Source organism: Borostomias antarcticus (assembly GCF_949987555.1).
Source record: "Borostomias antarcticus genome assembly, chromosome: 13".
In the NCBI taxonomy this organism is placed as follows: domain Eukaryota; kingdom Metazoa; phylum Chordata; class Actinopteri; order Stomiiformes; family Stomiidae; genus Borostomias; species Borostomias antarcticus.
The window spans coordinates 14,500,623-14,525,354 of NC_140246.1; the positions used below are offsets into that span (position 1 = coordinate 14,500,623).

The 24,732-nt window shown below is 47.3% G+C and overlaps 1 protein-coding gene across 1 annotated transcript in view; it reads left to right on the forward strand.

The window, feature by feature from the left end:
* The window catches only part of pcloa (piccolo presynaptic cytomatrix protein a), a gene marked incomplete at both ends in the record, with an annotated part of 57,813 nt that overhangs the window by 19,399 nt on the left and 13,682 nt on the right, over window positions 1-24,732 (forward strand). Inside the window, 13 exons of the mRNA XM_084448014.1 lie at window positions 1,334-2,281; window positions 3,879-6,430; window positions 6,659-6,786; window positions 7,633-8,094; window positions 8,461-10,004; window positions 11,541-13,638; window positions 14,840-14,908; window positions 18,390-18,472; window positions 18,713-18,788; window positions 19,482-19,607; window positions 22,821-22,929; window positions 23,484-23,548; window positions 24,102-24,343. Of these exons, the coding sequence (XP_084304140.1) occupies window positions 1,334-2,281; window positions 3,879-6,430; window positions 6,659-6,786; window positions 7,633-8,094; window positions 8,461-10,004; window positions 11,541-13,638; window positions 14,840-14,908; window positions 18,390-18,472; window positions 18,713-18,788; window positions 19,482-19,607; window positions 22,821-22,929; window positions 23,484-23,548; window positions 24,102-24,343 (8,502 nt within the window). The remainder of the gene's footprint in view (window positions 1-1,333; window positions 2,282-3,878; window positions 6,431-6,658; window positions 6,787-7,632; window positions 8,095-8,460; window positions 10,005-11,540; window positions 13,639-14,839; window positions 14,909-18,389; window positions 18,473-18,712; window positions 18,789-19,481; window positions 19,608-22,820; window positions 22,930-23,483; window positions 23,549-24,101; window positions 24,344-24,732) is intronic.

Consider the following 24,732-nt stretch of genomic DNA (forward strand, 5'->3'; position numbering starts at 1 on the left):
ACCTCTGTCCCATTACCATGCATTATAAATGAACTAAAGTTACGTAAATGTAAAAAGCTCTCCCAAAATAGAATAAGTTAGACTTTGCTCCATGTCATAGTGACGTATGAACTACGTAAGCCCATGTAACTTCGTCTTTTTTTAAACAGTTCTGATTTAAAAAAAGGTATCTTTAGTACAAGTGCACTGTGAACATGTTGTCCCACACCAATAATGTATCGCCCCTCTTGTCAATGAAGCAGTGGAAGAAAGTGTAGATATTTTACAAGTCATTTACAGGTTTATTCTAATGGTAATCAATTGATTTAAACGAAATTGCTCTCTTCTACAAGTCATTTTTCTACAAGGTAGAATAAATCATTAAAACAGCAGCTGGGAGACAAAGTCTAAAAATGGGAGCGCAGATCCTGATGGAACAGAACATCAAACCCACAGACACCCGACGGTTGGACACATACATGACCTAGCCATATAGTATCACTAGTCTAATCTATCCAACATTATTGAACTAATGTACCTAAACAAGAACCATCTAATCTATCCTCTACTATCCATAACTGTACCCACAATGCACCTAACAATTCATTAACCTATGAGAAGCCTAAAATGTAGAACTAGGGCAAAACATGCAAGGAAGCTCTTCAAGCTCTGAACTGATTTGGAAAGTAGAAGGGCCCCTGAGTAGAACAGACTATACTTTTACTAAAACACAACGTTTTTTGTGTACATGGAAATATGAACTGTGGCGAGCAAGGAAGCACCTGCAGCTATAAATGTGGATTTTGAAAGTAGGGCTCCTGAGTAGAATGGACTATACCTGTACTGAGACACAAAGTATATTTTTTGGTCTACAAAGCAAAAATGTAATGGGAAAAAATTAACAGTGGCTAGCATTCCTACAGCGCTGGGCTCTGGTACCTCTCATAGGAAAAACGAATGATCGGACGAACACTGTTTTAATAGTCCCTCACCCTATCCCCCTCTGTTTTCTTCTGATGGGGGACAATAATGTTATCTCCTCGACTCGATCCTCTACTCAAACACTCATTTCTTATCAATGACTATAAACCATAACTTGACCCACTTAACATCTTGCAGTTGATGTAGCTGATCGTGCCATTCGGTTTCATGGTGCCTCGTTGTTGTGAGCCCGTGACCCTGTATGATGCAAAGATATTTCCTTAACAAAATTATATTCTGTGTCTGCAAAAATTATATTCTGTGTCTGCACTCTACATTACAAGAACAACCGCACTGCAATTGCATGAGGTAAGCCTTTATTAAAACTCCTTTCAACATTAATGGACATTGTCTTTATTTTTCTGTTTGACAGAAAGAATGGCTTTGCCTGAACTGCCAGACCCACCGAGCCCTCTCCGGCCAGCTGGGAGAAACGTCCCCTCCGCCCGTGGCCTCGCCGGCAAAGAAGCAACCGCCCGCACCCATCCCCACACCTCCTGCCTCCCCTGCCCCAGCTCCAGCCCCTGCCTCTCCAGCCCCTGCCTCCCCAGTTGCTGCTGCTGCTGCTGCCGAAGGGTTAACCAGAACAGAACCAGAACCGTCAGTCACCCAGGCTCCTCCAGAGGTACCTGCGGTGGAGAGCAAACGCCTGGTAGAAGCAGCAGCAGCAGCAGCGACCCAGCCGCTACCAGATACCAAGGTAGTTCCCGAACCCACCCAAACCCGAACACCAGACACCGTGTCTGTGAATGCAGACGATCCACCTGACCCATCCCAGCATGCCTCCCCTCCCTCTGATAGTGCCCCAGAGTGTAAAGAACCAGAGCAGACCGAATCATTAGAACCTGCTGTACCCGAGGCTATACAGGAAGCACTTGCACCAGAGAGTGCATCTGAGAGTACTACTGAGGCCCCAGCGGTAGATCAACAGGAAGGTGGTCCTGAGAAAGCTGTCGAACAGCAGCGCTCTTCTGACACGGCTCCAGAGGAAACGGTCACTTTTCCCCCCGCGGAGAGTGGTCCAGAGCAGATGGCAACGAATAAAAGCTTACAGGCGGCGCCAGGGCTTACTGAGGCAGTGTCAGAGGCGTCTGAAAGCCAAGATGTTGTACAGAGTGAGGTCAAGGTAGAGGAAAGTTCACCGGCTCCCCCTGCAGGTAATGTCAAGGAGGAGAGCATCCCAGGGAACGCTCTGGAAGAAGCTGCTAAGCCGATAGAGGCTGAGGCCGCTCCGGCACCTGAGACGGTCACACCTGAAGCTTCTGCTCAACCTGACCAAGAGCCTGAGCCTGAAACTCCGGCCGCCGCGGTTACTGAGAAGGTTGAGAACTCTTCCCCAGTTTCTGCAGCCCCTGTCGAAGCTGAGGCACCTCCAGCTCTTAAAGTGGCAGATCCACAGCCAGACAAAGAGCCTGATCCAGAACCACAAAAAGAGGAAGAGGTGGCCCCTGCTCCAGCTCCTGTAGTTGAGGTTGAACCTGTTGGTCCTGGAAAGGAAAAACCTGTCATAGCCCCAGAACCACAGAAGGCAGAGGAGATATTGCCCACCCCTGCTCCTGTGGCAGAGGAGACTCCTGCTGGGGCTCCAGCTTCAGTTCCTTTAGAGAAAACTGAGCCTAAAAAAGCAGGGCCCACTCCGGAAACTCAAGTGGTAGAGTCTACTATCCCATCTCCCCCAGTCGATGAAAAAACGGTAGATAAGGAGACAGAGCCAACAGTCCAAGCTGAGAATAATCCATCCGATGCTCTTGTAGAGAGTGAACGCAGGGCCCCAGAGAAAGTAGCTGAAAAGAAAGCTGTGAACGAAAACGAGCCCCTTGTACAAGTTAAGCCTAAGGAGGTGGAGCCTGAACCTCAATCTCCCAAAGTGGAGACTCGGGAGACTCCAGTAGATACATACCGAGAAGCGGAAAAGATTGAGCATGAACCAATAGCTGAGGCAGAAGCAGAGAGTGTAGCTCACACAGAAGAAAGGCAGACGTTGGTTGACACAAAGGTTGAACAAGAGCCACCAGTGATTAACAAATCTGAAAAAGGCATGGCTGACTTAACTCCCCCTGCCCCTGTGACTAATGAGGAGGAAAAGGTCAAACCGGAAAAGGAAGCACAAGCTGTGGAGGCCATTTCACCTTTAGCTGCCATAAGTGAGCCACAAGACTCTGAGAAGGTTGCAGAAGGGAAGCCCACACAGATAGATGCAGATTCTGAAGCTCAAAAGCCAAAAGCAATTGCTGAATATGAACAGGGAGTGGGTGAAGGTAAACAAAAGGTGCAAACTCCTACTGGCAATGATGAGAAAGGTTTTGAAAAAGCTGTGCAGCAGGAAGTGTTATCTAAAGAGAGTGAATCAGAACAGTCTCCAGTGTCTCAGAGTTTTCAGTCAGTCAAAGAGAAAGAGGTAGCATTCCCGCCTGTAATTAGTGAGGATTGCACTAATAAAGGGGTGGAAAATACACCACCAGAGGCAACTCAAGTATCAGTGGATACATCTAAAAATGATAGTGTTCCTGTAGACCCAGTCCCAAAAGTAGAACCTACCTTCCCATTCCCTGTAGCTAGTGAGCAAGAAAACAACTCCAACGTCCAAAAGGATGAGAAGTCATCGGCTGAAACTGAGAAAACAGCTGATGCTCAGCAAGTGGCCAAGCCCAAAGTGGATGGAGAGGTGACTGTAGTATGCAGCAGCAGTAGTGGTGTAGTAACTATAGCTGATCATTTTGGTGTATCTATTCTCATTACAGTTTAGCTGATGCACTAAACTAGTGTAAACTAATAGTTCATAGATATGGATAAAGCTAAGTGATATTCACTCTTCACCTTTACATTTTCACTTCAAACATGAAGCTTTTCACATTATTTTACTGATATATTGTCAAGATATGATATGTCCTTACAAAACCTATTTTCTTTTCCAATAGGTAAAAGGGAAGGAGACCTTGAAAGAGCCTGGAGATGAAGAAATTGCCACAAAGGCGAGCAGTCCCACCAGCCCCTCTGATTTAGCCAAGCTAGAAAGCACTGTCCTCCCCATACTCGAGGCTCAGACAAGCACACAACCAAAAGACAATTCTGAAAAATTCACTGACTCACTCAAGGGCAAGCGCAGACTGGAGGTGCTGCCCATCTCATCTGAATCACCCAGCTCAGAGGACGACAGGGAAATCTCAGAGAAAAAAGATGTCGCCACTGTTGGCCCAAAGAGAAAATTGCTGGTACCAACGGACATCGGCGGTGACTCGTTGGAGGACAGCAGCGAGAGCCTGGGAAAAGACAGCCCCATCTCTGGCGAGGATGAAGAGTTCATCCGAAAGCAGATCATGGAGATGAGTGAGAATGAGGATGCGTCCCCGTCTGATGAGGAAAACCTCATAAGGCGAAAAATCCGAGATCAGGAGATGAAACAGAGAGAGGACAAAGGAGATGTGAAAGAGAGAAGTCCGTCAGGAAAGGCCAGGCGTCTCCTCAAGAGGAACACCATCAGCCTCGAGGACGAAGAGGACATGAAAATCATCAGCTCGCTGGATAAACCTGATGAGACAGGGACAGTGGAAGCATATGAATCCAAAGTTGACACACTTCTGGAAGGGGAGCAGGAGGGCGGCATGGGCGTACGTAAATTTAGAACCATTGAGCTCAACACCACCAGCGCCCCGGTGCACGTGCCTGGAATGCCCGGAGACGACGGAGAACTAGAAATGGAGAGCCTCACTGACTCGCCCGATGACCGGTCCAGAGGCGACGGTTCGTCCAGCCTTCATGCATCCAGCTTTACCCCAGGGACGTCGCCCACGTCTCTGTCCTCTCTGGATGAAGACAGTGACAGCAGCCCCGGTCACATCCGGTCCAGTGAGGGGAAGCAGCACAGAAAAGCCAAACACAGACAACCTGGCCAGGTGCTGCCCACCATAGAAGACTCCTCGGAGGAAGAGGAGTTAAGAGAGGAAGAAGAGCTGCTGAGAGAGCAGGAGAAGCAGAAAGGTTCTGGGAAAAAATCCAAGAAGGACAAAGAGGAAATACGAGCACAGAGGAGACGAGAGCGTCCGAAAACGCCGCCGAGCAACCTCTCCCCCATTGAGGATGCCTCCCCGACCGAAGAGTTGAGACAGGAGGCTGAAATGGAGGAGATCAGACGTTCTTCCTGCTCTGATTTCTCCCCCAGTATCGAGTCAGAGCCCGAGGGGTTCGAAGTCAACGCTGAGAAGATTGCAGCCGTCCAGAAAGTGTACAAGCTCCCCACATCCGTGTCTCTTTACTCGCCGACCGACGACAAAGACGACAAGAACACATCTGAGAAACTGTCACTGAAAAGTGCCGATGAGGTCTACGAAGAGATCATGCTAAAGGCTAAATCTCCTACTGTTGAAAAGGTGGAGATCCCCCCGGGGAAGGAGTCCCTCTATGGAGGTATGCTAATCGAAGACTATGCCTACGAATCCCTTGTTGATGAAACAAAAGCTCAGCAGCAAGAGCCTGAGAAAATCTCAGTTCCAGCTCCTCTGAAGAAGCTCAGATCGCCAGATGAGGTTTACGAAGACATGATGCAGAAGAGGAAAGAATTCATGCAGTTGGAGCAGGAATTTAAACAAGCCCAGCCGGTGTCAGAGAGGCCAAGGCCTGAGATTGTATTGCAGCCTGCTGACAGTAGCACCTCCACTAGCGCTACGTTTTCAATGGGCAAGGATGGGAAAACCCTACTGGATGCTGAGGCTGCTTACGAAGAACTCATGAAGAAAGTCTTGACGCCTGGGACCAGCCCAACCCAGCAGGCTCCTGATATGGCCTCAACCAACAGTGCACACCCAGGCAGTGGGGAGGATATCAGTATCAGTACACCTAGAAGGGCTCTCCAGCCCATTCCAGACCTTAAAGTGACGCAGTGCTCTTCCGGAGAGGAGGGTTCTGATGAAGAGAGCATTTGGGCTAAAAGTCAGGATGAGCCAAAGGCAGATATTCCTCCAGATGATGACCAGAGACCTTCCTCACCGGCAGATCCCACAGCAGTTGTTTGTGAGGTTCCCATAGCACTGTCATCAGACCAACGACAAACCATAGTCGCAGCTTCTGAGGTTGATCAGCGAGTAGAGATAAGCCAACCCAAAGTCATGGACCTCTCCAATGTCAAGTCCTCCACGGCAAGTGTAGCCCCCAACCAATTTGCTCCAGTAGGTGCCAGTGTAGCGCCCTTACCCACGGTACCTCAGTACACCCCGACTGTGCCCAGTATAGTGTCAACTGCCCCACCTGTACCCCCTAAACCAGCCGTCCTCCGTAGGGGTCTGTCTCAGGAAAAAGATGACGTGCCTGTCCCTCCACCACCGCCACCTCCCACCCTGCCCAAACCAACAGTTTACCCACGGAAGCCTCCCGTTCCTCTCCCGCCTCAGGCCTCAGCAACTCCAATCATGTCCCCCGAACCACTTGCCATGACAACAGGCCAAGCCGGAGCAGTAAAACAGCCTGTGGTACCAATGTACAAGCCCCATGTTCCCCCTCCAGTTCCCCCAAAGCCTTCTTCCATCCCTGCTGGGATAGCGTACAGCCACAGACCAGCAGATAATGTCAAACCACCCCTCGCTCCAAAACCTGTGGCAGGTTCTCAGCCGACATCCCCAGCCCATGTCTCACATCCACCAAGACCCACTGTCCTTCCCACAGACTCTGCTGATATAGCCCTGAATCTGAGCCCCTCTGCCGAAAGGTCGGGCCACGCCTCCACGCCCTCCTCACCAAGATATGCCAGCAGTCTCCATGACACGTATGTGGTCATCACTCTACCGTCCCAGCCCAACTCTCCAGTGGAGAGCATCACAACCCATGCCCCATCAAGTCCTGGACCGGCATCTCCTTCAAGACAAGCTCAACCTCAACCACAACCACAGTACCAACCAACTCAGACAACTAGGGTGCCCCTGGCGTACACACGCATCTCTGAGTCCATGGAAAGCCAAGAGATATGTGGGCCAGAGAAGGTTGTGTCAAGCTCATGTCATGTCATTGAGGCTATATCGGCTTCAGCACAGCCCCCATTGGTCATGCCCAACCTTGTTTCTCAAGTAGTAACTACAGAAGTCCAAAGAACAACTGTGTCTGTAGTACATGAGAGGACACCACATCCGATGCCCACTCCCAGAGCAAATGGTGTTCCTCTCTCATTGGAAAAACCTAAACCACAACAGACCCAGACTACACAAGGCTACCAGCCAGGAGAGGTTGTGGACCTTCGCACCATGAAGGTAGACTTAGAATCAGACATGACGGGGATGTGTGTTGATCTGTCCGCCGGCCCAGAGTCAAAACGTCAGTCCATGGTAACAGACATGAATGGTCGTCTGACTAGTGCAGTGCAGTCACCAGTTGTCAACCTCAGTGCTGAGTCCTCCACCGTATCCATAGTGACTGACAGCATCACCATAGTAACATGTGCTGCAACTATACAGCGGTTTGAGAATGCCGACATGTCCCAAGTGTCCTCCTCAGTGCCCCTGCAGCTCACGAAAATCAAAGCATTTGAGCCCGTTTCTCAGATAATTTACCGACCCATAGATTATCAGCCATCTACCAACACTGATGCAGAGATTCCCATCAACCTCTCTTTTGGAACAAGCACAGGTGGTGGAACATTCCAGCTGCTACCAGTCACCATAGCGCCAACCCCCACCCCCGGATGTGTAGCCAATGGCCTAACCACCGGCACAGCTACTGTAGCAGGGGCAGTGGACCTGAGCACAATGAAACCTTTCAACACCGTGGTATCAGTCGATGCCTCCAGCGCGGAAGTCGTCACGGCCGTCATCGCAGAGGACGATGGGAAACCTGTGGACCTGACAGCAGGCAGGAGAGCTGTGTGCTGCGACGTTGTCTATAATCTCCCATTTGCAGGGAGCTGCACAAGCCAGCAGCCGACCACGCCTTTGCCCGAAGACCGTTTCGGCTACAGGGATGACCATTACCAGTATGACCGCTCGCCGTATGGCATGAGAGGCTTTGGTGGAATCAAACCGTCCATGTCAGACACCAACCTGGCAGAGGCTGGGCTTTTTCTCTACAAGAGCAGGAACAGTTATAATTTCAATAGCACGACTGAAGGTGCAGTCGACCTGACATCAGCGAAGGTGTCTGATGCAGGTCAGTGCAGTGACATTGCGGATCTCTCCCTGAAATGCTACTTTGATACATGGCTGATACATGTGCCGCTTTTGTGATTTTTTTGTTGTTTGGTTTTTTGTTTTCGTTCTCTTTTTCTCTGTCATATAAGTGTGCATGGACATTTGATTTTCCTTATTTTTTCATTCTACCTTCATCATAATTTTGTATACAGCTGCATATGCTTGGATGCTGTTCCATATTGTTCTGTTTCTCATCACTTTGCATCTGGCATGGCAGGACTTTCCTTTTTTTGTCTTTTGCATCATTTGCATGGCGCATGGCTTTTTGTCAACTATTTTGCCATTCAAATTACTTACTTTTTTATGGACTCAATTGATATTTTTCACTTAACAGGTGAAGCAGTGGACTACTCCAAGAAAGGGGCATATTCGGGAATGACAATTCCTCCTTATTCACAAGCCGGAGTCACAGTTGCTGTTGGGACAATCTTTGGAACAAGCAGTGTTTTGAGGTCATCTAACGGAGTGGTTTACTCTTCGGTGGCTGCACCTGTTCCATCCACGTATGCCATCACTACCCAGCCTGGCTCCATCTTCAGCACCTCCTACAACACGCTGTCAGGGATGCACACCAGCGACACCATGCCGTCCCTCTCTAATCTCCAGAACCAGCCCCTCACCAGATCCCATAGCTTCCTCTCCACCATCTCCATCACTTCGACAGAGGAGCATGACAATGCTCCCCTCAACCTGGAGACCTCCAAAGAGAGCATCTCCACCACTGACGCTGTCACCACTGCTGCGACCTCTCTGTCTCTGGACTCTTACACTGACGCGTCTCTGGAGGCCATCGCCGCCTCGCTGGAGGCCCTGTCCTCCCCCATGGTCCCCGGGGATGGCCAGTATCAGATGGAGCGGGAGATGCTGGAGATGGAGAAGATCAAGCAGCAGCGGCTGGCAGAGGAGCTGGAGTGGGAGCGGCAGGAGATCCAGCGCTTCCGCGAGCAGGAGCAGATGCTGGTTCAGAAGGAGCTGGAGGAGCTGCAGTCCATGAAGCAACACATCCTGTGCCAGCAGGAAGAGGAGCGGCAGGCGCACCTCATGATGCAGAAGGAAACCTACGCGCAGCAGCAGCAGCAGCTGGACCAGATCCAGAGGCTCCAAGAGCAGCTTCGCCAACAGCTGGAGGAGCAGAAGTTCCGGAAAATGTACCCAGGGGCAGACCTGCCGGGTCATGGCCAACAAGAAGCAGTCGTGCTGGGGCCCGACGGCACAGAGCTGGCTCGGAAGATTATGGACAGCGGGGTTCAGACGGACGAGGAGGATGGCGCGGTGGAAAAGGCCTACACGGCGGGGAGGAAGAAGAGGACGGCGAAGAAGAGCGTGGACAGCTGCGTTCAGACAGACGACGAGGACCAGGAAGAATGGGAGGTCCCAGCTCGGGGCAGACGAAGCAGGCCTCGTACTTCTAGGGGAGAGAGGGGAGGACAGTCAGACATGTCTATTCAGGCCCACACCGAAATCTCAATACAGACCGATGCGGAGGGCAACGTACGGATGGACACCAGAATGGAGCTCTCAGACTCTGAAAGGACTTCCCCCAAGAGACGACCCACCCCCTTAGATATAGGCCAGTCCCCGCACCTCAAAGCCAATTCTGGCACCCTTCAGGCCCCTCCAAAATCTCCAAAGGTCCTGTACTCTCCCGTATCCCCTTGTATATCCCCGAGCAAATCCCTCGAGTTTGTGTCCTATGACAAATCACTGGGTGACACCAGCCCTCAGAGAATAAGAGGGAGCCCTGAACCAACCAAAGTCTCTCCAGCTAGTCCCAGGACACCTAAGGTCATGCAGCGATCCATGTCTGACCCCAAACCCATGAGTCCAACGGGAGAGGAGAGGGCGTCATCCAATCTCCAGTACGGTGATGGTTATTCTGTAAGTATCCTGTTGTTTCTTTTCCACAATACTTATGAGTAGGTTGCACACCATCATACATGCACATTTAGTTTTTTCCAGGTTTGTGGAAATACCCTGATGGTGTTGATAATGATAAAAAACGATGTATGTCTTTTCATAGCATTACTACACTAGCATACTGAAGATGACGTCTTATTGCAGTTCTGTCTCCTGTAATATATTCTTTGGCTTGAATTTCACTGGCGCGCCAAGCTCTCTGTCTAGATTAATGAGCCTCTCCTAGAATGCCCTTTCCAAGATATTGCAGCGGTAAAACAGATTCATTTATATTGCCATTTTAGGTTCTCTGTCATACAGCAATTCTATACAAATAAATATACATTATTACCGTATTATACATGGGTTAGTAGTTTTATCTGTTTGATTAGGGACTGGTGCTACAGTGGGGAGGTAAAATAGATTTGGAATTACTGATGCACTGTAAATATAGTATTCAGGTGCATCTCAGAAAATTAGAATACATGTATTGTGGAAAGTTCATTATTTCCGTAATTTAATTCAAAAAGTGAAACTTTCATATATATTTTAGATTCATTACACATGTAGTGAAATATTTCAAGGCTGATTGCCTTTATGCCATGCTCCACATTGATGCAGTAATTTGTAAAAAAATCAAAAATCAAAAATAATAATAATAATAAAAGAGCCCCCACCAAGTATTGAGTATATGAACATACTGAACATACTGTACACTCATAAAGATTACAACAAAAAAGGCTTGGAATATTTCACTTTGTGTAATGGATCTAGAATACATTAAAGTTTCACTGGATGAATTAAATTACGGAAAATAATGGACTTTTTCACAATATTCTAATTTTCTGAGATGCACCTGTATTGTACTATAGTTATAATAGTATTTGTAGCCTTATCGTTATCTATAAGAGCTGATAGGCATACGCTCTTTAAATTACAACACTTGTCACACAAATGTTATTTTCAAGCTTGATTCAGTAGGATTAGTTGCATGCGTGAATACAGTTAATACATGATTATTAAGAGATATATTCATAGTTTAAACATAGTCCCTTTGGTTTCACATTTTCTCTGGCCCTCTCAGGACATCAGAAATCAGTATTCTGCTTCAGTTGTTCACTGTGGAGCAACTCATACATGCATAAAAGGAATGGGCAAAAAGCTGAGCTTGCAGGAAAATATTGAGCTGCCACAGATCCATAGAATTTTAATGTGAATGAATGACTTCTTTTCAGGTTGCCTTTAAGAAGGTGTGATTTTGTGAGCAGTGAGTAACATTTAATGCCAGAAATATCTTCCTGTTGAAACTCACAATTAAGTCAATAGACTCTTTTCCAATAAGCTCCTCTGCACTCTCACGACAACACTTTTTATTAGCCTACTGTAATTCGAAAAAAGAGACACAGACAGATGTACTCTCCCCTCTTATTTTTGTCTCATTCATTTAATCAGATAATTGGAATCATGAAAGATTAAACACCCTTTCCCACTGTTTTATTTCATTCTTTCTTCCCTCAGGGCAAAGGCTCATCAGGAAGCACCACAACTGGCACTCAGAAGAAGGTGAAAAGGACCCTTCCCAACCCACCCTCAGAGGACGAGTCCAGCACTGCAGGCCAGACCGGCTACAGCACCGGCTCTGCCCGCCGACGGATGTGCCGCAACTCCAACATGGCCCGCGCCAAGATCCTCCAAGACATCGATCGTGAGCTGGACCTGGTGGAACGCGAGTCTTCTAAGCTGCGCAAGAAACAGGCGGAGCTGGACGAGGAGGAGAAGGAGATTGACGCCAAGCTGAGGTACCTGGAGATGGGGATCAACCGGAGGAAGGACGTTCTCCTGAAGGAGAGAGAGAAGAGGGAGAGGGCCTACCTGCAGAGCGTGGCTGAGGACCGCGACTACATGTCCGACAGCGAGGTCAGCAACATCCGGGAGACGCGGGGCGGCCGTGGGGGCGGTGAAGGCGAAGAGGTCGGAGGTCACGGGCTGGAGCGTCCCAGGACGGCGCCCCAGTCGGAACTTGACGAGTTTGTCCCACCGCAGACCGAACACGAGTACGGCAAGTACTCCCACTACCAGTATCCCCAAAGCCAGACACTGTACCAGCAGCCGTCACTCTATCAGACTCCCCAGTCCTACCAGTCCCAGTCCATCTACTCCTCTGTCCCCTCCCTCTCCAGTTCCCAGCAGCAGAGCTACCACCAGATGCTCCTGCTCCAGCAGAAAGCGGCCAGACAGGCGGCCCTCCTCTCTGAGCTGGACGCCACTAAGATTGCGTCTGCCTATGACGTCATCAGCCGTCAACCTGACCCTGCGTCCTCCCCATACTTGGGTGTCAAGTACGACAAGTACGGCAACCACTTAGACCTCCGGGCTCTAGAGGTGGGAAGCATGGTGGGGAGTCCGATGTCGACGGTCTCTGACTCCTTCTACACCGACATCGACCACCATACACCCCGGAGCTACGTCCTCCTGGAGGATGCGGCAGAGCTAGCCAAGAGCTCCACCAGCCTGGCGTCCTCGTCCTACAGCCTGGCTGAGAAGGAGTTGGCCAAGGCGGAGAGGCTCCTGCGAAGGAGCGCCGCCGATCTCGGGTCAACCGACTACCTGGACTCCACCTCCCGGCTGCACGCCTACGGGAAGACGCCTGACGACGAGGACCTAATGGAGGAGCCGTACGAGCTGAAGCTCCTGAAGCAGCAGCTGAAGCAGGAGTTCCGGAGGAGCGGGGGCGGGACGGAGAGCCTGGAGCAACTGACCAGCCTCCCTCAACACTACTACACCCCAGGTTCCGGTGTGTCCAGCTACTCCCAAAGACACTACCCCAAGACGGAGAAGTACAGCATCAGTCGACTGACGCTGGAGAAGCAGGCGGCCAAGCAGCTGCCGGTGTCTATGCTCTACCAGAAGCACAAAACCCCACTGATGGAGCCCAAGATCTCTTCCAAGTACACCGCCATCCAAGACGGCAGAGGTCTGGAGACGGACTACAGCGGCTACCTGGGGTCTGGCGGCGGGTCCCCCAGGTCGAGCAGACTGCTGCAAGACGAGATCACCTTCGGCCTGCGCAAGAACATCGCCGAACAGCAGAAGTATCTGGGCTCGACATTGGGAACCAACTTGGCGGGGTCTCTCAACCTGGGTCAGAGCTTGAATTTGGACTCCGCCTATCCCAGCGGCAGCCGCTCGAGACCCTCCTCCCGGCCCTCCTCCGTCTACGGCCTGGACCTGTCAATCAAGAGGGACCCGTCCAGCTCTTCGCTCAGGCTCAAGGGGGACGGTGAGGCGTCGGCGGAGGGGTCTAGCTACCAAACCCCCTCGGGTCGCACCAAGCCCACCAGTTTGCCCATTGTACAGGGCGGGCGAGGGCGCATCCCGATCGTGGCACAGAACTCGGAGGAGGAGAGCCCCCTGAGCCCCGTGGGGCAGCCCATGGGCATGGCCCGGGCGTCGGCCGGACCTCTGCCACCCATCTCAGCCGACTCGAGGGACCAGTTTGGCTCATGCCTCTCCCTGCAGGAGTCCCAGCAGCAGCAGCACCTGAGGGAGGAGCCGACGAGAGGCAGGGGCTACGTGCTGATGGACGACCTCCAGGGCACCATGTCGGACAGCGAAGGTAAACGACGGCCTAGTGGCCTCACAACGGGGCTCTTCCTGTTTCCTCTTTCTTGTTTGGAACTGTCTGGGAGTGGTACTGTTTGCATGCACCTGTCACTCGCTTGCTTGACTTTTGATGTTTTTTATTTGTTGACTTGTTTGTGGTGGTTTCTCCCTGTTGTGTTTAATTTAATCACAGCTCTGAATGCATTTATTCTTGTCTTTGTGGAATTTATTTATTTCTCTCTCTATCTGGGAGTTGACTTTGAATGTATTTATTAATGAAATTTGCATGCATGTCTGTCGTGCCGTCCTAGTATTACTTTTAGAATTTTATTTGAGTCTTTCGGCATCTGAATGTATTTTATGTATTGTAACCATGGCATTTATATGCTTACTCTAAATCCACGTGTGACACTCCTTCACATATATATAAACTCCCAAAATACTGTCATCTCAAGTTAGCAGTATTTCCTGACTGACATACATGTGTTTAAGAACACAAGCTCATTCAAGTGTTGGTCCACAAAGTGTAATCCATTTTGAAAGCTCAGGTCAAACAACTTGCAAGAAAAACTCTTGCTTTTTTTATTAATTATATATTTATAAAAGTGCCTACCTGACCATAAAAAAAGGTATTGCATTCATTTATGTATCAATCTTACACTTCACTTAATGTCAGAAAAAAATCAATATTTAAGTGACATATTGTGATTGTTTCTTGACACAATACAGTTATGAAGTACAGGTAATACTTGAAATAGCTTAGTGTGTTAATACTAATGAAAACTAATTTTGAAAGTGCAAGACTTGTAGATGACAGTGAAAAGATTGTTTCTCTCTTACATGTCCATGTAAATGCATGTGTTGTTCTGTGTAATAAAGAATAATTGCATGCCTTTTTCTTTGTATGAGCATGGATGTCTTTGTATGTCTTGTTGGTCGAAGGACAGGTATGGTATCTTACTCTTGCTATATTTTACGATTTGTAGACACTATTATACTGACAAGCATGTGTTTTCTCAAGGTTATCCCCTTTCAAACATTCCCCAACATTAACTTTGACAAGATGGTGAATAGATATTCTGTTCCTCTACATTTGAGCTACATTTCAGATATAGCCTCATCTCCATCACATAAATCAACTGTACAGTAATAGAACCATGTGATGTAGTATGGGGTTGAATGATGCGATGTAAATCAATTTGCCTTGGTTACAGCCCTCAGTGACTCCCTGATGGCTTTGAACAGAGATGATCCAAGAAGCTCACATGAGAATATGTCAAACGGTAGAGTATTAGTCTATTTCTCCAGCCCTGCCACATGCCTATTATTCATAAAATTCAAATGAGCTTTATTAGCATTAAATACAATGGTATCTGTTGCCAAAGCAAAATGGTGAATAGAGAATAGGATACAACATAAAGATTTAAATTGTTAAATAAGTATACTGCAGTAAGGCCTATAAGGGCAGGGACATTAAAACAATAAAAATGTATTACAGTATTTACATAAAAGAAGGAAAGGGAAAATGATAGGTCAGTTGTCCTGTATCATGTTTTCACAGGACCTTATGTAAACACAGCTAGTATGGCACACTCACTTATTCCCCCAAGAATATAGTGGAGTTATAAGATGCCAGTCTCGCATAGCCAGACCTATCTTCACACTGCATTTACGTACATACCAACAATATCCACATTTTGGCAATCTCTGAATCACACCTAGATCAGACATTTGATGATACAGAAATAGCAATACAAGGTTATAGTATTTACAGAAGGGATAGAGACTGCAATGGAGGGGGCGTGGCATTGTATACTCAAAATCATATTCCGGTGAAAAAAAATAGAAGATCTGATGAAGAATGATATTGAAGTATTATGGTTAGAAATACATCTACCACATTTAAAACCTATTTTGATAGGATGCTGCTATAGGCCACCTAGTGCTAATGTGCTATATTTGAATTATATATGTGAGATGTTAGATAGGATATCTGACTATAAGAATGAATGGTATCTTTTAGGAGATTTAAATATAGACTGGTGCTCTGCTAACTGCTCAATGAAGAATAAGTTGTTGTCTGTAATGAATGCATGTGATATTGTACAGCTGTTCAACCAACCAACCAGAATACATACTAACAGGTCTGGGAAATCCTCTGCTACATGTATAGATCATATCGGTCAGGGAAATCCTCTGCTACGTGTATAGATCATATCGGTCTGGGAAATCCTCTGCTATGTGTATAGATCATATCTTAACAAATGCATCAGCTCTGTGTTCCAAGGCCTTATCAAGACCTTTGGGATTTTCGGACCATAATATTGTAGCCTTTACTAGGAAAGCAAAAGTGCCAAAATCAGGTCCAAAGGTAATATTGAAAAGATACTACAAGAACTGACTAGTGAAATGGAGTTTGTGGAAGATATGAAGAAAGTACCTTGGCATAATGTCTGTAGAGGAAGACCCAGAGCTGGCATTAAATACATTTATGAAGTTATTTTTGCAGGTGGCTGAAAGACATGCACCTGTTAAAAAAAATTACAGTTAAAGCAACAAAGGCACGTTGGTTAGATAATGAATTGAGAAATATTATGACAGAACTAAATAATGTGAAGAAGAAAGCAATAGAGTCTGGCTGCGTGATTGACTGGCAGAGGTACTGCAAACTCAGAAATCAAGTGAAAAAATTGAAACGAAAGAATAAGAAAGCATATTTCCAAATAAGAATTAATGAGAGTAAAAATGATAGAAAAAATTTGTGGAAAACATTTAATAATGCTATGGGTAAGGGGTTTAACAATGTACCTACATTTGTTGAAGTTAATGGGTCATTTATTACAAAGCCTTTACAAATTGCACAGTATTTCAATGATTATTTTATATGTAAGTGGACAATTTGAGGAGAAATATGAATGGTGGACAGGTAGTGTGTACTTCGGAAATTTTAGACATCATCATGAAGGATAAAGAATGTACATTTGAATTAAGGACCATGGAAACCAAAAGAGTGTTGGAAATGTTATTAGCTATTAAAATTGAAAAGCCATCAGGCTTGGATGGTACAGTATAGATGGTAGGTTACTGAGAATTTCAGCACAGTAGATAGTAGTTGTAGTAACACACATTATTAATCAGAGAATAAAATGGGGAGTATGCCCTCAGACTTGGAAGGAGGCAAAGATAGTTCCATTGCCTAAAAATGCAAAAGCAACGCTAACAGTTGCAAATAGCAGATCTGTAAGCATTTTGTCAGGACTAGCAAAATTAATGGAGAAAATTGTTTTCTGTCAAATTCAAAGTTATTTCAATGATAATAAATTATACTCAGATTCACAGCATGCTTACAGGGATGGCTATTCAACGTGCACGGCGCCAGCTCAAATTGTGGATAATTATCTTAGGAACATGGATGATAAAAAGGTGGTGGGGTCAGTTTTATTAGACTTTTGTGCGGCATTCGATGTGATAGACCATGACATGTTAGTAGATAAACTAAGAGCTTATGGTTTCAAGTCTGCCGCAGTTTCCTGGATAGCAAGTTATTTGTCAGGTAGAAAACAGCGAGGGTTCTTTAATGGGAGCCTATCGGATAGTAGAGATGTAAAATCTGGTGTACCATAAGGGAGCTCTCTAGGTCCATTATTATTTATTATATGACTATATGACTATATGACTTACCATTGGTCCTGAATAGGGCTAATTTGGCTACATACGCTGATGATACAACATTATATATGGCCTCATCTACTGTACTGTGGAAAAGCTATCAGAAGATCTTAATAAAGAGCTGCAGCAGGTATTGGAGTGGGTTAAGAATAATAAAATGGTGTTAAATATTTCAAAAACTAAGAGTATATTATTTGGAACCCAATTTATGTTACAGTCAAATCCTAAATTAAATTTAGCATTAGATAAAACAGAAATTGTACAAGTTGATCAAGCAAATGACTTGGTGTAACGTTAGACAGAAATCTGTCATGGTCTACACACATAAATGATATAATAAAGAAAACGGGGAGAGGATTAGCAGTGATTAGGAGATGCGCTGATTATTTAACAGATATTGCCCCTAGTCTCTCCCCAAATTCAAATATTATGTTGAATCTCTGCGTTCCGCATACTACATAATAGAGTCTGTGCCACTTTGCCGCCCAAGCTAGTATTCTGAGGGCGTATTGATGGTTCAAAATTGAAAGGGTGACAGGTCGTAGCAGCAAATGAGAGACGCTAGCCAAGGTTAGATGGGCGGGGCATAACTATGGGTGGGAGTGCTTGATCGCGAAAGTCGTTACTGATTGGTGTCACAGGGATTCCTGCGAAACCAATGAATTGCCAGGATCTGAGCACCAGATTTTTTCATGAACTGTCCCAGACCCATACAGAGGTGTGTATCAGCGAAATAACTCTTATGGGTCTGGCATTGAGACTACCCTGCCCCTATCCAGAACTCACCCCTCTAAACCAGCCAGTCACCCTGCCCCTATCCAGAACTCACCCCTCTAAACCAGCCAGTCACCCTGCCCCTATCCAGAACTCACCCCTCTAAAGCAGCCAGTCACCCTGCCCCTATCCAGAACTCACCCCTCTAAACCAGCCAGTCACCCTGCCCCTATCCAGAACTCACCCCTCTAAAGCAGCCAGTCACCCTGCCCCTATCCAGAACTCACCCCTCTAAAGCAGCCAGAGAGCCTGTCCCAATTGAAAGGGTAAAGGGTTGATTGACAGTTTGGAAGTGAACTCCTCATCTGTGTTTTTTTTAAGCCTATCACCTGCGACAAGAGGAGACAGACTGGTTTGATCAACCTAGAGACTACCGGCCAGAGAACGGACATGAGAGGAGACAGGTGACACACACATGCCAAAACACTTCATTGTAATTTGATGGTACACACACACACACCATATAGTATGCCACACACACACACCATATAATATGCATGCAAACCCATGTTGAGATGACACTCAAATCACGATATGCAATTGCATGTATATCATGTATGCCACAATTGTGGCCAAGCATGCGCTTTATTGGGTATATGACCTTCCATAGTACTAATGTAGCGTCCCGTATGTCTGTGTCATAGGGTAAGGGTCTCTACTACCCCTTTCCACACACTAGAGTGAAGCTACAGAGAGATCCCAAGGACCGCAGTGTTTCAGGTAACTCAAACTACCACGCAATCCCAGGACAAATCATGGCCTTGACCTTAATTATATTAAATTATTTGCTCAAATATTCATCATCACGTAATAAAGATAAGGAAAATAAATAACACTCCAGCCAGATCTCTTGCCACCATCATACCTCTCACTGAGGCCAAGTGCAGGGCAGACATTTCTGGGCTCGTCTGTGGACTCCGCTCCTTTCCATTGTCATCAGTCATCCACACTCAAAATGGCGCGTCCTTCACACGCCGGATTATCTCATGCAATTAGCGGGCAGCCCGCAAAGGAAGTGCTTGTTTGTCGGGCGCCTTGTCAAAATGAGTCATTTGTCTAATGTCTGTGTGATTTGCCAAACTCTTAACCGTGTCAGTGTCTGATAAGTCAAGGGTTCTTTGGCTCTTAAGTTGATGAAAGTTTTTATATGATTGCTTTATAAGAGGGAAGACTGTCAGTGTTTGATCATGTGTCTGTTCACTTGATTGCTGTGTGTGCGTGTGCGCGTGTGTATGTGTGTGTGTGTGTTTATGTGTATGCGTGTGTGTAAAATGCATATTTAGTGTATTTATTGTTTAATTTCTGTCTTCAATTAAATCCAATTACACTTTTATTCCAGACTCATCTTAACAGAGGTCGATATCACAGTCTTCTCTTACTCCTTCGTCATTTGGAATCTCTCTTCCTGTTCAGGAAATGGACTAGGCATCCGCGTGGTGGGCGGGAAGGAGGTCCCGGGGAGTAACGGGGACATCGGAGCCTACGTTGCCAAAGTCTTACCTGGCGGAGCTGCGGAACAGACCGGAAAGATTCTGGAGGGTAAGTTAGTTCACTCGCGGAGAGATTCAGGCCTACGGTCTGTTCTCAATTAGAATAGAAGGAGAGAATCAGCATTATGCAAAGGCTATGAGGCGAAACATTCTCACGCTGATGGTGCACTTTGCTGTCAGCCGTCAGAGAGAGCAAGAAAGAACTTAGAAAGAATACTTAAGCTTCCCGTTGTAGCCTTGTCTGATCTTCTGTCTTCCGCTCTACGTCGGCCAGCCGCTCTGTCAACATGAGCCTGTGGCGACCTGAGGTGCGTGAGGTACGGCGCATCGCTGTTGGCAAACCGTTGGAGAGGAGCCTGCGTGTGGTTTGAGAGAGAGAGACAAGGAGCCAACGAAAACAGAAGTTAATTTGAATGTCGGATCAGTTCTGTCACCTCCCTTCCGGCAAGAAGCCATGACTCACTTTGAAACAGCAAAACATCAGCGGAGAGAAACACTCAAGAGAACCGTGTTTAGAGGTGGGGGGGGGGGTTCTAATAGCCTATATTTTCAGGCGGTTGTCGGATGGGATACTGTACGTTCACAAAAAAGATGAGTGGTGTACGGTCATATCTTGGATTAACAAATTGTAATGAGATGGAGTTATTGTTATACTGTAGCCTATGTATGACTATTATAAGTCGAGCAGTATGATAACGTTACACACAATATAAATCATTGTGTACAGTATTTCAGAGGAATAGTGATAGTAATGGATGTTAAAATGTTCCACATGTCACATTTCTATCATACATGTTATACACGTTATTTGATAACATCACACATTACATTGTATTAAATATGGATATGTCATTATGTAATACACTTCATATGAAAGGAGAGAGAGAGAGAGGTTTGGGAGAAGAAAAAAAAGATGGAGAGAAAGAGATATAGTAGAAAGAGGTAAACTGGCAGGACAGAGATAGAGAAAGAGAGAGGGAGGAAGGGAATACTCCAATCTAAACTCTAAACCCAGTTCCACTACTTTAAATGCAATCGCACTTCATCATATTGTTGCTGTCAGCTTAAAACCTCTGCAGGCACCATACCACCACACACACACACACACACACACACACACACACACACACACACACACACACACACACACACACACACACACACACACACAGCCAAACACACACGCTTTGTCCTCTTGTAATAAAAGCCAGCTACCACCATATAGGCCACGCTATATCTCAGCCATGTCTGTGAGCGCCGCGCCACGGCCCTGCTGATGCTCAGCCTAAGCAATAACACACGGGGAGCCGCGCTACATCACGGATATCACAGCTGCGCCGTAGTCGCGGGCGCGAGAGCGCAGCCCGATGGATGGAGGGGAGTGTAGGGTATTAACAGAAGTGAGTTTCATGAGCTTTATCGATCCTTCTGGAGGGAGGCTGAGGACAGCGAGACACTCTCTCTCTCTCTCTCTCTCTATCACGGTGGATGAGGGGAGGCCCCGCGCCTGTGCGTAGGGCCACCGCCGTGTGACGTACGACTGGGCTAGACGGACGCGGCGAAGCCAGCAGACAGAGAGACAACGCCGCGCCCAGGCTTTGCCTGGGTGTGACTGAACGCTATCTGCTCATACGCCAAGGGCGTGCGTGTATGTGTGTGTGTGTGTATGTGTGTGTGTGTGTGTGTGTGTGTGTGTGTGCTCGTGCGTGTGTGTGTACACGCTCTTCTCTTCTTTGCCCTCTGTCTATCCTCTCTACCTTTTTCTTCCATTTCTCCTTTCACTCCTGCGTGGTCTCTCTCTCTTCCTCTATTAAATCAGCCCTTCTCCACCTCCCTCTTTCTCTCAGCCATCGCTGTCTGGGATTCATCGTAAGCTAATAAAACAAGCTGCCCTCTCTCTCTGCCCGCTGTCTCAAAGTGAGCTTTAACTACAGGTTGTGTTCGACTCGACTGTGTGTGTGTGTGTGTGTGTGTGTGTGTGTGTGTGTGCGTGCGTGCGTGCGTGCGTGCGCGTGTGCGTGTGCGCCTGTGTGTGTTTCATCAATGCTGTGCCACCCTGCCAGACCACTAGTCTAAGGTAATAGATAATGACCCATAATCACCAGCAGGAGGGGGTTAAATATGGTTAAATATGCCCAATAAACAAATAAATAAATAAACAAAGAAGTAAAAATGTCATTGTAAACCCCTGTGCAATGTAATTTCATACAATCTAATACAGGGCCCAGCTTCACAAGTTCCATCCCTTCTCTCTCTTTCAGAATGCTTTGTTTACATTGTCTAGACACCGTGACAGAAGCACACAAGTCAGTGGTAGCCTATTGAGGCTCGCTGTGCCACCTGTGGTTTGCGGCTTAGATGCGCCCGTGGTTGTTTGTGTCAGTCAAATCGTTGGATGGAACAGCGACACATGACTTCCTGGGGAATGTCAGAACACGGTGTCTTGCTGTGGTGCGAATAGAGGATCCTGTCAAACCAAGGCAGGCGTGAAGACTATTATGTGCGTGCTGCTCATTCCGACATGTGTGTAGGTGTATGCGTGCGTGCGCGTGTGCATGCGTGTGATGTGAGTCATACTGCCAATGAGTCACAGTGTCTAACTCCAAAGCCTACACGTTGATCACACACACAGCTCGTGGGCTCCGGCGGAGGCAGAAGTCCTTCCTGAAGAGTTGCTTTCGCCCGTGTAAGTCCTGCTGGGGAGGGAGGGAGAGAGAGAGAGAGAGAGAGAGAGAGGGGGGGAGAGAGAGAGAGAGAGAGAGAGAGTGCGCCGTGAGGGTTTTGCAGTGCTGTGACCTGAGTTGACCTATCGCTTCTGACCCGTTATTAGGTCACTTCCATCTCGATTCTTTATATTCAATTGAAATTGCAATACAAGACTGCCATTTCAATGTATCTCCTCAGAGATCTCCTTGGAGGGACTGTCAGCTCTCCTTTGAGGAGTGAGTTTCACCAGCTACTCTCACGTTTCCCTCAGCTACATAAACTCACCTTCCCTTCACCCTCTTCCTCCAAGCATGGGTTTCTCCTGAAATAAGTTGATTATCCAAAAAAGGCATCAACCGCACAGTTGTGTTTAATACACAAGGCCTGTATGTCTCAAAACACCAACTGACAGTTTTCTTACATTTCTGTTTGTGGGGTCAAGTTTGAACTGAGCTCATCGCGACAGAGTCAGTTCTGGCTGTGTGAACCCATCAGTTCCAGGCTGGTAGATAGAGCAGCCATGCTAAGCCAATGATTGCTTTCTGTCCGCGTGTAGGAATGCAGGTGCTGGAGTGGAATGGAGTCCCCCTCACGGGGAAGACATACGAGGAGGTGCAGGGGCTTGTGGGACAGCAGTGTGGCGAGGCCGAGCTCTGCGTGAGACTGTGAGTATTCCCTCCCTCCCTCCCTCCATCTCGCCATCCCCTCCTACCTCCTTCTTTAACCTGCGTCTATCTCATTCCCTTCCTCGGTTTTCCTCCAAACCTCTCTCTCTCACTCTCTCTCTCTCTCTCTCTCTCTCTCTCTCTCTTTCATTAAACTGCCTTCCACGCTCCCTCTCTCCCACTGTCACGACTTGAGGGAGTGGGAAGGAATTATGTTGTGTACGATTTGTTTGAGGATGCATCAGCCGCACCCACACACTCTTTGATACGAGCCTGGGGTTCCATCTCAAGTACCGTATTTGAAAACAAGACGTCATTATGACTGTCAAAGTCTTTCTTTCTGGAGAATATGTTTTTGATTCATAAGTATTTTAAAGATCCCATATTATGTTCCTTTTCGACAAGTTAATAGAGGTCTCTGGGGTCCCCAAGAACATGTCTTTGAATATTGCTGCTGAGAATACCACTCAGATTAAGAATTCTAGCATGACCCCCTCCCATCTCTCTCTCTCTCTCTCTCTCTCTATCTATCTATCTCTCTCCTTTTTCTTCAGGGATCTCAACATGCTTGCTGACTCAGAAGGCTCCCAGCACCTCGATTTCCAGGACCAGACCAAAGGTACTATAGGGGTTTATCCTCCTTCACCTTGAGCTGACACCACCCCCCCCTCCTCTCTCTCTTCTCTCTTCTCTCTCTCCCTCTCACTCTCTGTATTTATCTTCCCTCCTGCCTGCACTTAATCTCCCTTGCTTTCTTCTCTCCATGCGTGGACTACATTGATATTGCTTTCCATTTTGAAATAAATAAGTATCAGTGCAATGGTTCTAGAGCCTAGTGGCCCATAGGGCAGGAGCCTATCTCCTGATTCCTTAGCGTGAGGCAGCTTGATGTACAAGTACACCCCCTGGACATGACGCTAGTATGTCGCAGGGACTTACTCCTAATCCAACCCTTGATGCTGGGTCTCAAGCAGGGAGGCATTGGGTACCATTTTTTATAGTCTTTGTAGTATGACTCGGCCGGGGATCGAACCCCCAACCACCCAATCTCAAAGCGGACTCTAGCCACTGAGCTGGTTTATTATGTAATGTATGTGTATGAACACCTCTGCCTGTGTGTGTGTGTGTGCGCGCGTGTGTCTGTGTGCACGTGACACCTATGCCCCCTGCAGGTGACAGGCCTCCCAGGTCGCCAGGGGTGGACCCTAAACAACTGGCCGCCGAGCTCCAGAAGGTTTCCCAGCAGCAGGCTCCGCCCCTGACCGGCCCCGGCCCCGCCTCCTCATCGCTGTCAGCGCCGGCGGACAAAGGGCCCCACGGCCTCTCGGCCGCCACCTCGGTGGCCTCCAGCGCCATCGCCAGCCCAGGACAGCCCAGCTCGCCGTCCGTCAGCAAGAAACGCCATAGCAACAAGGTGAGCGGGACAAGAAGTTAAGTGTTCCACGTGCCGGGATATTTATGTAATTCTACATTCCATTCCACACTCTGGGATTTCAAATTCGGTTCCTAGGGAGACCCGGTGTCTTCTGGGAGACAAAATGATCTGCTCAGAATAATTGTCGCCACGCCAAGAAGCTGTGCTGTATCCATTCTTTGACAGAGTAGAGTATGCAGACATTACTGTGCAGAACATGTTAGCTAATGTTAAGCTAAGTTAAAGGAAGTTCAGGAATTGAGGTAACATTAACATCAGCTAACGCATTTGGGAAGGAGGTAACATTAGCTCAATGCTATTCAGCGCTTTGAGACTATCTCACGATGAAAAGCCTGTTATAAATAAAATGATTTATGTATGTATGTATG